General features: G+C 40.5%; 1 protein-coding gene and 1 long non-coding RNA gene across 3 annotated transcripts in view; one reads left to right on the top strand and one right to left on the bottom strand.

Moving 5' to 3' along the window:
* LOC141111427 (uncharacterized) overlaps positions 1-18,200 on the top strand; it is an 81,850-nt gene extending 63,650 nt beyond the window's left edge. Inside the window, exons 2-3 of the long non-coding RNA XR_012236421.1 lie at positions 12,086-12,172; positions 17,406-18,200. This is a non-coding gene — a long non-coding RNA (uncharacterized lncRNA). The remainder of the gene's footprint in view (positions 1-12,085; positions 12,173-17,405) is intronic.
* Positions 11,986-18,415, bottom strand: part of LOC141111419 (uncharacterized) — a 65,679-nt gene continuing 59,249 nt past the window's right edge. Inside the window, exons 8-10 of one of the 2 annotated variants that reach the window (XM_073603709.1) lie at positions 17,056-17,228; positions 15,936-16,101; positions 11,986-12,235 (exon numbers count right to left, since the gene is read on the bottom strand). In XM_073603709.1, coding sequence (XP_073459810.1) covers positions 12,041-12,235; positions 15,936-16,101; positions 17,056-17,228 — 534 coding nt within the window. In that variant the 3' untranslated portion in view covers positions 11,986-12,040. Of the gene's footprint in view, positions 12,236-14,308; positions 14,410-15,935; positions 16,102-17,055; positions 17,229-18,415 lie in introns of those variants that run through there. The other variant, XM_073603718.1, reaches the window with a different exon arrangement.

Here is an 18,415-nt window from a genome sequence, read left to right as displayed (position 1 = left end):
CCAGCTTTGTGCAGCTACATCTCACTGCAGGCCATTAGTATGTCTGGAAGGCCAACAAGGAGAGGCAGACAGTCAAAAGCCAATAAAAGAGGGCAAGCAGGCTCTGTGTCTAGAGGCAAACAGTGCTGGTCGTGGAGACGGTGCAACCTCATCAGCACGTGGCCGTGGGACACGCATGTCCTTTTTTTCGGTAGCTGGCCATGTTGAGCTGCAACATGCGGAAGACTTGGTAGAGTGGATGACCAAGCCGTCCTCATCCTCCTCATCCTCTCTCACCCAGGCTCAGGGTACTTTGTCTGGCAAAGCAGCTGCCAGCGCGGCCTCTTCTCTCGGCTCAATGGTATCAGTCACTCCTTCCCTAGCCCCACCATGTCCTCCTGAGGAGTCCCTCGAACTGTTTGACCACAGTGTTGGGTACATGCTCCAGGAGGATGCCCAGCGTTTTGAAGGCTCAGATGATGGTACCCAGCTAGAGGAAGGCAGTAACGTGAGCCCAGAGAGAGGGGGTGCCCAAGAAGGACAGCAATATGGCAGTCATGTTCCCCCAGCTGCAGCATACTGCCAGCTTTACTCCAGTGATGAGGAGGGAGGGGATGATGAGGAAGTCACTGACTCCACGTGGGTGCCTGATAGGAGAGAGGAGGAGGGCACATCACCAACGAGGCAGGATGCCCTCCATGGGCCAGCTTAAGGGCAGCACACCAACTCCATCACACCGACTGCATCATACCGCAGAGCTCTGCATGTGCAGGGCACTGCTGTCTCTGCGCGTTATTCCAAAAGTTCTTTGGTGTGGGCCTTTTTTGAGATGAGTGCATCAGATCACACCGCTGCGATTTGCAACATATGTCTCAAGCATATCTCGCGTGGCCAAAACACCCGCTTGGGCACCACATGCTTGACCAGACATATGCTGACCTGCCATGCAGTTTGTTGGCAAGCGTACCTATAAGACCCACAACAAAGAACAAAGAGGACCTCTCCTTGCTCCTCATCCGCTGGGATCTCCAACCCCACTATACCTTCAGTCCTCTCAGAGACCTGCACTGAGAGGAATGAAGGTGTAGAATTAGGTGTCATAGCCAAGTACTTGCGGGCAATCTGCTATCGGTACATCGACATCAGATTGTACCAGGCAAATTTCCCTGCCCCAGCTGCTGCACCGCCTAAAGAAGTTCACTCCCAGTCATCCACATGCCCAGCTAGCTTGGCTAAATTGCTAGCACTTCAACTGCTGCCTTTTCAGTTGGTAGACTCTGCCCCCTTCCGTGGGTTTGTGAAATGTGCGGTTCCTCAGTGGCAGGTTCCACTTTTTCTCATGGAAGGCGATTCTGGCTACTGGCATGTGGAAGGCAATGTCTTGGCCTCGCTTGACAGGGCGGTCAGCGGTAAGGTGCATATTACCACTGACTCATGGTCCAGCAGGCATGGACAGGGATGTTACCTATCTTTCACCGTGCACTGGGTGCCTCTTCTGGCAGCTGGGAAGGATGCAGGACAGGGTGCAGTAGTGTTGGAGGCACGCCTCCAAAATTCTACTAGTGGTGATTCTGCCGCACCTCTCTTCTCCACCCCCTCCTCTTCTTCTTCTTCTTCCTTCATGGCCTCTTCCTGTGCTGATTTGTCCTCGGAACCAGCGGTGCTCCGTAGACATTCAAGGGGCTAGGCAAGCACGCAGGCAAAAAGATGCCATGCGGTGCTTGAGCTGGCGTGCTTGGGGGACAGGAGCCATACTGGGGCAGAGATTCTGTCAGCTCTGCAGGGGCAGGTTCAGAGGTGGTTGATGCCACGCCAGCTTAAGGCAGGTATGGTGATTTGCGACAAGGGCACCAACCTCCTCCCTGCCCTCCGACAGGGACAACTGACCCATGTGCCCTGTTTGGCTCACAACCTTAAGTTGGTGGTGTAGCGGTTCTTGGGTAGGTACCCGGCTTACAGGATGTCCTGAGGCAGGCCAGGAAAGACTGTGTGTATTTCCACGGGTCATATAATGCCAGTGCTTGGCTGGCTGACCTCCAAAAGGAATTTAACCTGCCCAAGAACCGCCTCAACGTTGGCCATGCTGCAGCAGCTGCACATGCAGCAGAGGGCCATCAATGAGTACCTATGCGACTATGGCACCAGGACAGGGTCAGGGGACCTTGTTTTTTTTCCTCACACCAGGGATGCATGCACTCTCCTGTCACCATTTGAGGAGGCCACGATGATGGTGATCAGTGACAGTGCATGCATCAGTGACACTGTACCTCTTGTCCACCTGTTGGAGCACACGCTGCATGGAATAATGGACAGGGCACTTGAGGCAGTACAGAGGGAGGAAGAGGAGGACTTCCTTACCTCTCCAAGCCCCCTTTATCCAGACAGTGTTCCTGCGTGCCCGCCGATCACACAGGAAGAGGATGAGGAGGAGGGGAGGAGGAGGAGGAGGATTGTGTCAGCATGGAGGTGGAGCCTGGCACTCAGCATCAGCAGCAGTCTTCAAGGGATCATTTACAGTCCAAAGAAACCCATGCACTTGTACTTGCCTGGGAGAAGCGGGCTGCGGATCATGTCGTCTTTAGTAACCTAGAGGACTCTGGGCCGAATGCCTCAGCAAACCTACGCTGTATGGCCTCCCTTGATTCTGCAAAGCCTGCGGATTGCCACCAATTTTTATTCAGTGATCACGTTTTATCTTGTAAGGCTTTTATTCAATAAATCCTTTTTATTTTTGACCTACGCCATGTGGAGCCCCTTTTTGCTTTTTTCTCCATGATTTCATCTATGATTGGTTTCTGGAGACCTTCTGAACCTGCCCGGAACCGGAGAGTTTGGGAGTGAGCTGACCATCCCCACCGTTGACTGCCCTGGCTATCGGTGACCGTGACCCAAGTGATTACCTGCCTATCGGAGATCGTGACCGAAGGGTGAACCTTTTGGGGAGAGTTCACGGGAGGCTACTTACACGAGCCCTGACAGACGTACTGCTATATGGCTGATACGTCCCACTGGATCTGGTAAGAGTACCTAACTCTAGATACTTATGACGTGTCGTCTGTGATTGATGTGTTTTCCAGTCTTCAGTCAACATCATGTATCCAAGCTCCCCCTGTGTTTGAGAAGACATCTTCTACCTATATGTATTGACCCTAGTCTTTGACTTTACTCCTGGACATATCCATACATAACACATTCCTTGGGACATTTTATACACCTCACCTATATTTATTGTGTTGATCATTATTACTTTATAGTTGTTTTATAGTCACCAATTTATATATACATGTTTGACACACCTATACATTTTTTTAGCGCTGCATGTATTTTTTACACATTTGATGCGACTTGGTTTGTTTGTGTGCTAGCAGCTTTTCACCACTTGTTCACATATATTTTGTTTTGGGGTCAGCGCAACTTCTCATTTACACCTCAGAGTATATAGGGCCTGGGGGCCCCACGCCTTTCCTTTTTTTAATCTGGGTGCAGGGTTCCCCTTAATATCCATACAAGACCCAAAGGGCCTGGTAATGGACTGAGAGGGGTACCCATGCCGTTTGTCTCACTGATTTTCATCCATATTGCCAGGACCCGACATTACATTAAAGCCGCAAGCAGTTTTAAACGACTTTTACTCCTTTAAAAATGTAATTTTGTGCAGAGACTGTTCTAAGCATGGGAAACATGCGCCACTTTACAGGCATACTATAGACACCCCCCAGGTATGATATTTAACCGCTTCAGCCCCGGAAGATTTTACCCCTTTCCTGACTAGAACGTTTTTTGCGTTTCGGCACTGTGTCGCTTTAACTGACAATTGCGCGGTCGAGCGACATGGCTCCCAAACAAAATTGACGTCCTTTTTTTCCCACAAATAGAGCTTTCTTTTGGTGGTATTTGATCACCTCTGCGATTTTTATTTTTTGCGCTATAAACAAAATAAGAGCGACAATTTTGAAAAAAACCCATTTTTTTACATTTTGCTATAATAAATATCCCCCAAAAATATATAAAAAAATGTTTTTTCCTCAGTTTAGGCCGATGGTATTCTTCTACATATTTTTGGTAAAATATCAGGTTCCCCTGATGAAGTCACGTGTGGTGTGACGTCACGCGTAGGGACAGGACAGGCTTTACATGCTGTTGAGAGGTATATGAGCTCGCCGCTCATTGGAGATAGGAATGTTTTACTGATGTCTATGTGAGTACCCTTTATTTCATTCAATAAAAGCTGCTGTTTAAACGATATCACGCTATTGGGATCCTCCCTGTTTTTTGTCATTTACAACACTCCCCCCTGAACATCTGAGGGAATCATCCCCTGGGACTAGGACCGTGAGGCTAGTGCTTACATCTATAGGAGGATACCCCTAAAGGTTTTGGTCACATGCGTTTGCCCTATTACCCTAAGGTAAGGGGCCATAACCTACCTGTGTGTCTAAACACGAAGATGTGCACCCTGTGATTGATTTTGAGCACTGCACTGCAACTGATGCATGTCAGGACGTTGCTGTCACATTATATAAGAAGGACTGTTTGTTGAAGCACTTTGTATTTTTGCAACTGATGCATGTCAGGACATTGCAGTCACATTATATAAGAAGGAATTTACGTTGAAGCACCTGATACTTTTTGGACAATTTATTGTTGATAATTTAACTGCACTGCTGCACATTGTCACTTTATGTGTTGCTTGCCTGTTACACACTATGATTTTCTTTATATTGCATTATGCACTTTACTAATAATTGACATTTTCACATTATTGTTATTTATTTTATGTATATGGTAAGATTTACTGTGTTTATTGTTACCACTACAGATGATCACTTTTTCACTACTTAGATTTGCTGTTATATGAGTGTGGAGGTTCACACGGTTGATGCCATTACCCCAAATTGGAACCTACACTCCCGGATGTACACTTTTATGCATATCACACTGATTTAAACCAATTTTAGCCAATTTATTTAGGATTAGCGCAGCACCACTTAGTTATACTATTATTAATTCCACATCCTTGCCGCTCTTACAGTAAAGAACCCTCTACGTAGTTTAAGGTTAAACCTCTTTTCTTCTAATTTTAATGAGTGGCCACAAGTCTTGTTAAACTCCCTTCCGCGAAAAAGTTTTGATCCCTATTGTGGGGTCACCACCAGTATGGTATTTGTATATTGAAATCATATCCCCTCTCAAGCGTCTCTTCTTCAGAGAGAATAAGTTCAGTGCTCACAACCTTTCCTCATAACTAATATCCTCCAGACCCTTTATTAGCTTTGTTGCCCTTCTTTGTCCTCGCTCCATTTCCAATACATGTTTCCTGAGGACTGGTGGCCAGAACTGGACAGCATACTCTAGGTGCGGCCGGACCAGAGTCTTGTAGAGCGGGAGAATTATCGTTTTATCTCTGGAATTAATCCCCTTTTTATTGCATGCTAATATTCTCCCAGAGGTTCTCCCCCCAGTGAGTAGTGCATTCATATTTTTGCCACCCAAATGCATTATTTTACATTTTTCAGAGTGTTATTCCTTTTATTAGTTCCTACATTGTCTATAAATAAGTTATCACCCTATCAATGACTGCATATTTTCTGGGCACAATAATAATAATCACAGTGTAATACTGCTACGGTAATAGCCAACTTGCTAAGGTGACCTTATCTTAAAGAGGAACTTAGCTCTGGAAAAAAGAATTAAATGTCAACAACTACAAATACTGCAGCTGCCGACATTTAATAAACAGACATTTACCAGTCCAGGTATCCAGTGCTGTCCTCATCCGGGCTAGTTCTTCATTGGTGTTCGGGTCACCGGTGCCCCAAACTTGGATGTGGGAAGCTAGCTGTACCTTCCTGGTGCTTCACAGCTGGCTTTCTCAGTGACATGTCCAAGGAGGTTGCAAGGGGGGGGTGTTGGGGGTGCTAAACTTCCGCCTCTGCAATGTAAGTAATAGTGGAGCGGGCACCTGTCAGAAATAGGTACCCACCCCAAGGAGAGTGAAAACTCTAATAGTGGTAGAGTTGGGGTGGAGGAGGTGGAAAAGTGCAACTTCCCTTTTTAGGTGAATTTCCGCTTTAACTCCCAGTTAATATTTGATGCTCATATCAGTATTTAATATGCATGAAAATAAAACGAGAGTGAATCAAATATAAAAATAATCTAAAGAGCATATCACTTAACTGCTAGTGGGAAAAAGCATAAGTGGTCTACATTTCTGGCATGCAAAAAATGTATACATAGCAGAAATGTACAACTCCTTTTTAAGGAAATCAAACATATTTTGTATCTCTGCAAAATATCTTATACACTGTTAAATATACACTACAGCATGATTTAGTTACAAGAATTGGTACATTAATAATATGAATTTGGGGGCAATAAAACGTAAAGTACTTGGTGCACACAGAAATATTTCTTTTCAGGACTGTGAATAGCATTCATTTTCGATAAAAGGGCGCCACCTATTGATGAATTTGTATAACATTTCCCTGTTCTCTAATGTTCAAAACACTGAAGAATACTCTATCTAGAACAGCATAAAGGGCTTTTATGTTTTTTTTCTTTTTTTTTTTTGTTATTTTTTTATTTGTTTGGCTCATCTCATTAAATCTGTAATAAAACCTGGACACCGGGATTCCAGGGCATTTTTAGAAACTTCAACCCTGGCTAATACGAGTTCACAATGTAAAAGCGTCACTCAAAATATTTTAATATTCTGTAAAAAAAAAAAGAGGCTCCTATGAGGTAATATAACCACTGGATAGTACATCTTCTTCCAGTATAGGGATAGGAATATACTGCTGAGCTACATAATAAGCAAAGCATTTGGGTGGCCAGCAGTGTTATACATCATAGTGTTGTGCTGATAGTGGTAGGAAAAAAAAAAAAAAAGTAAATGGCTGGACTTCAGCCTAAAATGTCTCCTTTGGGATGTTAACACGTGATTTAAAAAAAGCTTTTCGCTATACAAAAAGCAACAAATTATATTATAACTAAAGGCAATACATATTTTTCTTTTCTAGATCTGATAAAGCAGATAAGGGTTTTAATCCTGTCAGGCTATTATTGCTGTCTGTGTCCCCCTTACGGAGATTCACCCCAATTTTTTTGACCAGGATTGTCACCAGGAATGAAAGGGAGGGTAAGTGCAAAATTTTTTGCTGCCACCAGAACAGGAATAGAAGGGAAATTTTCCAATAGGGACACTTGTTACTGTGACAACTGTCTAAGGCAGTGGTCTCCAAACTGTGTCCAGTGGGCCTGATGTGGCACTTTGCTTGCCTGTATCTGGCCCTTGGGTCACCACTCCTTCCACTGTCAACAAGGCTGAAGCACTATTCCTTCCACTGACACCAGTAGTGGGGCATAATTTCCCACAGTGACACTAACGATGGGGCACTGCTTCTTCCACTGAAACCAACAATGAGGCACTATTCCTCCCACTGACACCAATGAGGGGGCGCTACTTCTACCACTGACACAGAGTGGACACTACTTCTGCCACTGACACCAACTAGGGGGCACTACTTCTACCACTGACACTGACACCAACAAGTGGACACTACTTCTGCCACTGACACCAACTAGGGGGCACTACTTCTACCACTGACACAGAGTGGACAATACTTCTGCCACTGACACCAACTAGGGGGCACTACTTCTACCACTGACACTGACACAGAATGGACACTACTTCTGCCACTGACACCAACTAGGGGGCACTACTTCTACCACTGACACTGACACAGAGTGGACACTACTTCTGCCACTGACACCAACTAGAGGGCACTACTTCTACCACTGACACCAATGATTGCGCACTATTCTTCTCACCAATACTAATGATGGGGCGTTATCCCTTCTCCTATTAACCACATGCGCCTTGTAATTCTTTTACTCCTACTGACCACCAAGCCTGAGGAATTGTTTACTCCCACTGATGCTGGGGCATTTTCTATTTCCACTGGCCACAGTCTGACCCCCCCTAAAGTCTGGGAGACAGTAAACTGTCCCTTTGCTTAGAAAGTTTGGAGACCCCTGATTTAAGGGTTTGTTCATCCTAGCCCCCCATGGTAAACGCAGTGTTTTACTGTGCAGGTAGCAGTCAGTATGAAGGCCAGCAGGGGGCAGTGTGATGCAGGTTTCAGCACATCACACTGTTTACTTTTTTTAAACTTTATTTTAAGTTCACATAGTTGTTTTGCACTACAGTGCAGTGACATGTGGTGTCATCCACTCTGCTACTTAAAAATGCAGGTTGTTTACATTGCATCACACTGCACCTCACATCACAACTACATTGTGTGGTGAACACAGCACATAGAAAACAATCATTTTCCACGTGCCCTTGAGATCTTTGGTGTTTATTCAGTGCACAAAAAACACTAGTATAATATGAACAAGCCCTAAGAGGGAAAATCCTCACATTAGAAAGATATTCTCCCACTTCCACTTGAGTCTACAGGACAGGAATTAAAGGAAAAAAGACACAGATGAAAAAACCCCCCCAAAAAACAGAGAGCTGTTTTAGCACTTCCCTACTCTATCCAAAATGAAAAATAGAAAGGCCGGGATACTTTATGGGGTGTAGTTAAAAAAATAACACAGCTATTTGTCTTTTGAAACTGCATGTACATGTGTTCTGTGTGAATGCTAACAAAATAGAATTTTAATAGGCTATTTTCCCTGCAGATCAGATGTTCTTCATTCATAGGAATAGCGTGAATAAGGAAAATACCACATCATGACCACTATAGTAAATAAGTATTTGCTTCATATGATCATCAGCTCTACCTAGTTAATAAGTATTTATTTCCTATTTTCATCAACTTAATCTACTGGCTAAAATGCAGTATTTCCCAGAGTCAAGCTATGCTTTTAAATCTGATCTGTTGAGAAAATAGCTTAGTAACCTTTAATTTTGTTGGCATTCACAAAGAACAATTGTACATACAGTTTTGCAGGACAAATAGCTCTGCAATGTTTTTTTATTTTTTTTTATAAATAAAGTCTAGACTTGTGCACAACAGGAAATTTCATTTAGTTTTGGTTCATTGTCATTCGTAAAATACATAATTTCGTTCTGTTATATTCGTTATGTTACGTTAATTCATTTTTGGATAATGCGTTATTATTCGTAGAGTGTCGATATTCGTTATACTGAATCTCGAATCATGTCGAATTCATTTGTTATATCCGCTATAATTTCTTTCTTTCTTTCTTCATACGTGATAATGATTCGTAGTTTGGAAAGTCGTTTGTTTATTGAACCTATTAACACACACAATGACAATATCTCTTCTCCTCTGCTCAAATACACTATAACACCCTTCTCACTGTTCTCAGGAATGCACTTTGCCAGTAATCCAACCTCTAGCACAAAAGTAATCAACTGATTGGACTGTAAGTTTACTTTGAGTTTGTTTCATTAGATCTTTAACGAAATACTGAATCGTGTCAAATTCATTCGTTATATTTGCTATAATTTCTTTCGTATTAGTTGAAATTCGTTATTTTTTTATTCAGACATTCGGATGCATCCGAATGTACAAAAGATACAAAATTTGGCCGAATTTTGATTCGTTATGAAACGAATTGCACATGTCTAAAATACACCACCAAGCACTATTTCATCTTTTTACCAAGTTGTACCGCCCAGGTTTGTAAGTGCTCCTGTCATGTTTTTTACATTTAAATTTTGTTACAATGTAACAAGGTAGGATATATCTCCATTCTTTTCCTTTCATCGATCTTTCTCTCTCTCACGTCACCATTTTTCTAGGTTAATATATTTCTAAAGGCACCACTGAAATGTAATTTTCACCACATGTCGGTAACAACCTATGCAATCTATACAAAGAAACCAAAACAAACAAATTCAGAAATTAAGTTATGTGTAATAAAATAGAATGACACTGGGAAAAATTATTAAACACGCTAACTGAAAGTTATTTAATAGTTCGTACAAAATCCTTTGTTGGTAATGACAGCTTCAAGACGCCTCCTGTATGAAGAAACTAGTCACATGCATTGCTCAGGTGTGATTTTGGCCCATTCTTCCACACAGTCTTCAAATCTTGAAGGTTCTGTGGGCCACTTCTATGAACTCTGATCTTTAGTTCTTTCCATAGATTTTCTATTGGATTCAAGTCTGGTGATTGGCTGGGCCATTCTAGCAGCTTTATTTTCTTTCTTTGAAACCAATTGAGAGTTTCCTTGGCTTTGTGTTTGGGATCATTGTCTTGCTGAAATGTCCACCTTTATTTCATCTTCATCATCTTGGTAGATGGCAGCAGATTTTTATCAAGAATGTCTTGGTACATTTTTTCATTCATCCTTCTTTCAATGATAGGAAGTTTGCCAGTACCGTATGCTGAAAAACAGCCCCACACCATGATGTTCCCACTTCCAAATTTCACTGTTGGTATGGTGTTTTTGGGGTGAAGTGCAGTGCCATTTGACCTCCAAACATGGTGTGTATTATGGCATCCAAAGAGTTCAATTTTGGTCTTATCTGACCAGACTATATTCTCCCAGTATTTGAAATGGGAAAAAGACCCTCTTATGGGATTTTGAAGGCAACCAAAAAAGAAAAATGCATAACCATTCATATATAAAACCACTTTTTATTACAAAACTCTAAAAAGACACAGCCTTGTTAAAAACACACGTATCTCTTTGGAGGATTTGATGGTCAGCAGTTTGTTCGGGCATCATGAATCCATCTCTTCCTCAGGAATGATTACATGCCTTTCTGAAATATCAAAAAAAAAAAAAAAAAGACTTGCAATAGTATCTATATATCTCTTCCTCAGGGATGATTAGATGCCTTTCTGAAATATCAAAAAAAGACTTGCAATAGTATCTATCATTAACATACAATAAACATACATTAGAAACAATATTCTCCCAGTATTTCACAGGCTTGTCTAAATGTGCAGCAAACTTTAACTGAGCTTCAACATGCTTTTTTCTTCAGCAATTGAGTCTTGTGTGGTGAGCGTGCATAAAGGCCATGGTGGTTGAGTGCATTACTTACAGTTTTCTTTGAAACAATTGTACCTTCCAGGTCTTTCTGAAGCTCTTCACAAGTAAGCCTTGGCTCCTGGACAACTCTTATGATAAATCTTTTCACTCCTCTGTCGGAAATATTGCGAGGAGCACCTGGACGTGGCTGGTTTATGGTGAAAATGATGTTATTTCCACTTCCGGTTTATGGCCCCAACAGTGCTCACTGGAACATTTAGAAGATTAGAAATTCATCTGTAACTAATTCCATCAGTATGTTTTGCAACAATAAGGTTGCAAAGGTCTTGACAGAGCTTTTTGCTTTTACCCATCATGAGATGTTTCTTGTGTGACACTTTAGTAAAGAGACACCTTTTTATAGGCCATCAGTTGAGACTGAACCAGCTGATATTAATTTGCACTGACAAGGGGCAGTATTGCTTTCTTACTACTGATACATTTCAGCTGGGGCACCTTCCTTTCTTCATGTGTTCACTACTTCCCCTGTGTCATTCCATTTCATTACACATAACTTAATTTATGAGTGTATTTGTTTTGGTTTCTTTGTATGCATGGATTACATGAGTTGTTACCGATGTGGTGAAAATTTCATGTCAATAACACCTTTTAGAATTATATTTACCTATAAAAATGGTGACGTGTTTGATACTTATTCTACCCGCTGTGTACATATATATATACATCCAATAAACATTTAGGATCAGTGCTGGACAGCCCCCCCAAAAAACAGAATTCATTTTTATCCAAAGGCACATACTAGTTTAAAAGGAATAGTAAACACATGCACAGTTGGAGCACTATAAAAATGATCACCATGGCTGGATTTACTATAAGGTACAATAGACCTGTATGGGCAAGGTGTCAGATTTTAGAAACGTGTAAAAACAGAATGAATAAAGCTATTGTCAAGCAACCTAAAATGAAATCTCACAAATGCCTGCTTAATGTCATAATAAAATGATTTATTTGAAAAATATCTCTTTATAAATAAGCATATAAATAAAATTCTAAAATCAGACGTTCTTTGTTAACATGTTCAGATTTCATTCACTTTCCTTTTCTTAATCTTCTCTTCTGGAAGCTGTGGAATGAAATGGAAGAATTCCAGGAGGTTCAGGAACAGTCCTCTGTCAAATGGATTACAAAACGTTCCACTTTCGTCCATGAGGTACGAGTACTTCTTTGAATTCATTCTTTCATTTGTTGTGATGTTCACAGCAGCCATATATAGCTGTTATATACAGTGAAATGAGAATGGCAGATTATTCTTTTTGTTCAGATGCAGGAGGCTTTTATACAGTGATCACAATAATCTCAGAATTCTAATGGTCAAAGTTACCTCTAAAGTGTATGTCAGGACAAAGTGTCTAAAGTTAGGAAATAAAGAATAGAAATTTGAAAGAACCTCCGTGCAAATATTCTTACAAACATTTGTACGACAATTCTCAGTACATTAAACAGCTTCATGAATGTCATTTGAAAGTGGTTCAAACTTTTGTTTTCCTTTTACCATTCAATTTTGGAATTAATGGACTTTAAACGGAAACCACATATACTGTTAGAAATCAGTTTATTAAAGGAAAATTTTCCATCCTACTCCTTTGAATTTTCATGTCAAAAATGAAAATCAAATTGACCCCACTTACAAATTAAAAACCAAATTAACGTTCTTAAAACAAATAATTTTGAACAAAAATCTGCTAGTGTATATCTAGTTTACACATTTTTATTTCTGTCATTGTTGCAGATTTCCCCTCACTTGTCTGGTAAGCCATTATCAGCAGGACAGGAAGTGAGACTAAATCTCATTAACGGCTCCCCAAATTGTGGGCTAGATTTGGCCCTTGCTTGAATTTATCTGGCCCTTGGGGGAATTTTTCTTCCACTGATAAAAGGCACTATTCCTTCTACTGACACCAACGATGAGGCACCATTCTTTCCAGTGACACTGACAGAAGGGCATACCTTCTTTTACAGACACCAGTGATGGAGCACTATTTCTTCCACTGACACCAATGATGGGGCACTATTCTTCCTCCTACTGTCTGAAGGCACTATGCAATTTTTTTTTTTTACTGACGCTGGGGAGTCCCACTGAGCCCCCCCCCCCCCCCCCCCACCTAAAGTCTGAAGGACAGTAAACTGGTCTTTTGTTTAGAAAGTTTGGAGACCCCTGGTTTAGCACATAGAAGTTGCATAGTCCGGCCCCTTTGATCATTTATCAAGTAATATGGACATTCGATCCAGAGTAATCAAAGTTATTGCTGGCAGTGTTTACATCATCCAATTTTCTGCCATCCCCATCAGGCTTGTGCATAAAGAATAATGGCCACCCGCGTCACAAGACCTGGTCATAGGAATTAATAACTGGGCCACCCTAGGCACTATGCAGTGTTGTTATAGAGATAAGTGTCAAACCTAGGTGCATGCTCTGAGCCATTATTCTCTAAAGTTGGCCATACACTTACATATTAAAAAAAAAAAAAATTATATATATATATAATATATATATATATATATATATATAAATAAAATCTATCAGATGCCTCCATCCATTCTATACAGTGTGGATAGATGAATCTGCTGCTGTACTTATTGTATTTTGACAGCCAGCCCCACCAATTGTCTAAATACCTGACAAGTGACAGCATTTGAATGCTATTGCTGTTTGGATAACAATTTACTGCCTGGTACCTTCAATATTTCAATCTAGGGACAGGGCCACCAAAGGCCCAAATGTGAAGTGCTGCCACCCTCTGCTGTGCGCTCCCAATGGCCAAAGACTGACAGTGTGTCTGCACATTCAGCCTCTATCTTGGTAGAGAGTGCGGATTCCTCCTAATGTAACATTTCCTTACATTAGGGCATGGCTACCTTGGCCCTGCACTTGCAATTATGGTGTGCACTCATATGCAGGAGGCTGTGTTCCATAGCTGCTAACATGTGCATGCCTCGCAAATAGAAATAACAAAAAATATGTTTTAAGCTGTACACATAGCAATGTATCATACTTTATTTAAGATGGCAAAATCCAAAGTTTTTTTCTCAAGGTTTTTTTTACTTTAACTTATAAGAACCTAGTAGGCTTAATGCTAGTAACATGCTAGTTCGTATGCCTAATTATGGGATTGGCTCAGGTACTGTGATATGACTGATCCAGGTAAGGAGAACATATACATGTATGGTGTAGAGAGATGTAGCCATTTTGTTTCAATGTATAAAGATAAAGAAAATATTGCCACTGCAAAGGACTATAGGGGTGAGTATATATGCAAGAAACTAACAGGCAAATATATTATATCATACCTGGCTGATGCCACTAGAAGCTTGAAATCAGTGTAGTAGCCACAGGTACTCCATTGATCTCCAGTTGCTCCCAGGTCCTTCGCCAAGTGGATGTACCTGCTGGATTATGAACACAGAAGGTCAGCTGCTGGGCATTGGTGTCATTCAATGAATGCTTTGCATTTTCTGAATGAATCCAAGTGTTGGATGAGGTGGAGAGGCGAGGCATTGAACACTCTTCACCTTGTCCAATCAGAGAAAGCTTTGCATTCATTCGGAAAATGCAAAGCATTCTCTGAATGGCATCTATGCCGCTGAGCAGTTGACCTCCTACGTTCAGTAAGCAACAGAGCAGCTGCTTGGCATGGGAACCCGGAAGCAACTGGAGAAACGTACGTAGGGCAGAACCAGAAGTCATGACGTCACCAAGCAAAGCTCGGTTCGGCATTGCATTGTGGGATTCGCAGCTCCTTTGATTGCGTGATGACGATTGTTTTTACACTTGTTTTTTACTAAAGTACCACCTGCGATTTTACATTATGCGAGCCTGGTGCTCTATTTCTCTTTATTTTTGGGGACCCTAAACGGAGGTACATCTGTCCGTGGAGGCCTGCTGGAGGATTCTGGATGACACAGTGAGGTTTTACTGCACAGAGAGTCACACTAGCTTATATGCATGTGGTGTTTTTCCTCTGCTTGGACATCTGATTTGGGATCCATGGATGATTTCTTGTGCTGCTTTGTCCTGGAATCAATCTTGAATCATAATATTCAATGTGGGACTGTTCTCAATTCAGTGCATGAAATGTCTATTTTTTATTTATTATGATTTATTATGATATGTGAACTCTTCATTTTTTATGTTATTTGAATTAGACTTTTTCACTTTTTATGTAATTTATGTAAACCATTTGCACATTTATGTTTATGGTTTAACTCAACCTGAATTTATACGTATCATATATTTTTATATGAATTTTCAATTCATTATTCATTTTGGGCAGCGTGGCATCCTGCACCATAAGCAAGTGGAGATCTCTGGAAAGAATAGCCAAAAAGTGTAGCGCTACCCTCTTAAAAAACTAACAAGTGAACAGTGGTGGAAACCTCCTATGTGAATGTGAAACGCCATAATGCTGTATCCAACTTATGCTGCTGAAACCTTAATAACTGATATATAACTCAAACAAAACAACTAAGTGTACTGAAAATGTGATATAAAACACACAAATATATATACTGTATATCTCGCAATACAAGAACATCATAAAACTGCAAAGTGCCCTATGTGCAATAGCAAATACACTGGAGTAATGGTATCTATTTTAGTGATTTCCAGCTTTCAGGGGCATCAGCCAGGTACAGTATATGCAAAGTAACTTTGGTCCAAGGTAGACCAATGTAACTATGTATACAATTTCCATAACTAGAATTAATCTTTAAATATAAATTTCATTAGCGTATCTTTAAGTCTGTTTTTAGGTTGGTCTCAATACACTCCAACAAACATTTAAGGTTTGCATGCTGCGACCATTAGTTATTATAGGAAAGTTTTTGAACATTACTAAGGGTATGTTTGATGTACAGTAGAAGTTGTGAATCTGAAGTTTCATTTTAGGCTTGTAAAACTAACTTTAATTACTTACACACGTTCCAGTCATCATAGCAGAAATAAAACCAATCACGGCGAGGAATACAAAGCCCATTTCAATTAACAGGCTGTGACCTTCAATATATAACCAGTCCCAACACAGGTAGACTCCAATAAGGCAGCTGATACACATATTCAACAAGAACCCGACAAAAAACACCCTGTGAAGTAAATATAAATAATCAAATAGAACATATGTAATTAAAACACTTTAGGGGTAATTCACCAAAGAGTAAAGTATTTAACAGAAAATAAATTTTGCCAATTTGGAAATGTTAAACCTAGGGCCTATTTAGATCTTTGCAATCCAGTAATTTGGGGTAAATTGCAGATTTTATCACACGTTACCGCAATATGTAGCAAGATGTGCATCATGATCCCATTAACACCCTAATGCACTGTGCAACAGTAGCCAATAGGCAATAGATGTGCATCGTGGGGTGTCTGGACATACATTCAATTACAATATGGCTAGGATAGCAACTGTATATGCTATATTATTTTTTTGTTTGCTTTATGTTTCACAAAAGTGGAATTACCCTTTACGAAGAAAAGGATTATCTCATGACAGGTTCCTTTTCAGGTACTATAGTTATATTATAAAATCATATGCCTGTAAAAATTATCTTTTTAAATACTATATTGTTTTTATAATGGAGGTTTATCCAAACACATTCAAGGCAATGCAATAAACCATGAGATCATAAATGATTTCTTAACAGAGCTAAATGTCAAAACCTAATGTGATGCCTATATCACTTTCTATGGTATCATGGCTTTTCATACTATCTTACTGAATAAGCCCCAAAGAGTCTCTTCTCTAGAGTAATATATACATTAATCAGTTAATTTAAAACGCTTTGCAGAGCTACTGTTTGTATACAGGAATGGATGATTACAAGCTTTAGCGCTGATTTTTTATGCGACTAAAAGGAAATGCCTTGCAATGTAGTTCTTTAGGCCATGAAAGATAAGTGCTTCCTGTTTCTTAGTCTGGGTGAGCATTACTGAATGAGAAATCAATGGAAAACATTAGTGTTTAATGGCATGCATACACTGTAATTTCCGTACCCATGAATATATACTGAATGAAACAAAAAAAAAAAGCTACAAACCTGTTGCGCTGTCCCACATCATTGTAGACATAAGGACAGTAATGGTCGAAGACTGCAATACAGCGGTTTGTGACACGGCAGTGCTTGGAGCGCAGAGGCTTCACAAGATGGCACGTGTGGCAGAGTCGGCTCAGGGGGTTCTTACCATTTTTCCAGTCATTAAAATTGATAGCCTATTGGAAAGTATTAAACTGTATTAGAGTCAATGGAAACTATTCAGTAAGTTAAAATTAAACTTGTTCTGGGCATTGCTAATATGATCTATATTTTTAAGTCCATTTTATTAGCGAATTTGAAAATGAATGAACTCCAGACAAATTTTTTTGTGTTTTTTTTTTTTCTTTTTATAGAGCATGGTTTTACCACGTTTTTTGTCACCGCTGGAGGAGGGTTTCGTCTCACTTCCTGCCTTAGAGACAGTGCACCATCAAGACAGCGAGGAAGGGAGGAAGATTAGTAGATTGGTGAACATTTAGAACCTCATAAGCTTTCATGGTTGTCTGTGTCCCCATAAAGGGGAATCTACTTTTTTTTTTTTTTTGATGAATGCAGCTTCGTCCCCTATGAACAGAACAGACAGAAGCCTGTACCACATACTGGTCCTGTGTGCATACACTATACTGTATGCCTAATGCCCTGTACAAACGATAGGATTTTCTGACAACAAATGTTGGATGTGAGCTTGTTCTTGGAAAGTATGCTCCATCGAACATTTGTTGTTGGAATTTCTGCCAACAAATATTTGAGAGCAGGTTCTCAAATTTTGGACCGTGTGTGCACAAGTCCAACGCACAAAAGTCCACGCATGCTCGGAATCAAGCAGAAGAGGCACACTGGCTATTGAACTTAATTTTTCTCGGCTTGTCGTACGTGTTGTACGCCACCGCATTCTTGACGTTCGGAATTTCCGACAACATTTGTGTGACCGTGTGTATGCAAGACAAGTTTGAGCCAACATCCTTCGGAACAAAATCCACGGTTTTGTTGTAGGAAAATCCTATTGTGTTTACAGGGCATAATGCTTGATGCTTTAGACATTTTAGGTTAACTAAAATATTCTGTTTTAAATGCAATGTAGATATAAAGTACTCATTTTCTGCACTGCATTTTGCCATAAAGGCTACAACACTGAAATATTGTTCCTGGTACAAAGTATGATGCGGTTGTTTATATGAAATAAACACTGGGTATGTTTTTTTAACACATGACACAAAGACAAATTAATGATAATGTAAGAAATGTTTTCATATGATCAGAAAAGAAAAAAGGAAACACAAATCTAGCTAGGGGGGAGGAAACTAAAAGTGGCTGATCCTGTTCCTTTAAGGCATGTTCTATAGCACAGTGCTTGTGCCATGTA

This window comes from Aquarana catesbeiana, linkage group LG01 (assembly GCF_042186555.1).
Source record: "Aquarana catesbeiana isolate 2022-GZ linkage group LG01, ASM4218655v1, whole genome shotgun sequence".
Lineage (NCBI taxonomy): Eukaryota > Metazoa > Chordata > Amphibia > Anura > Ranidae > Aquarana > Aquarana catesbeiana.
Note: the sequence above shows the minus strand (reverse complement) of the source record. Positions and strands in the feature narration are given on the sequence as shown.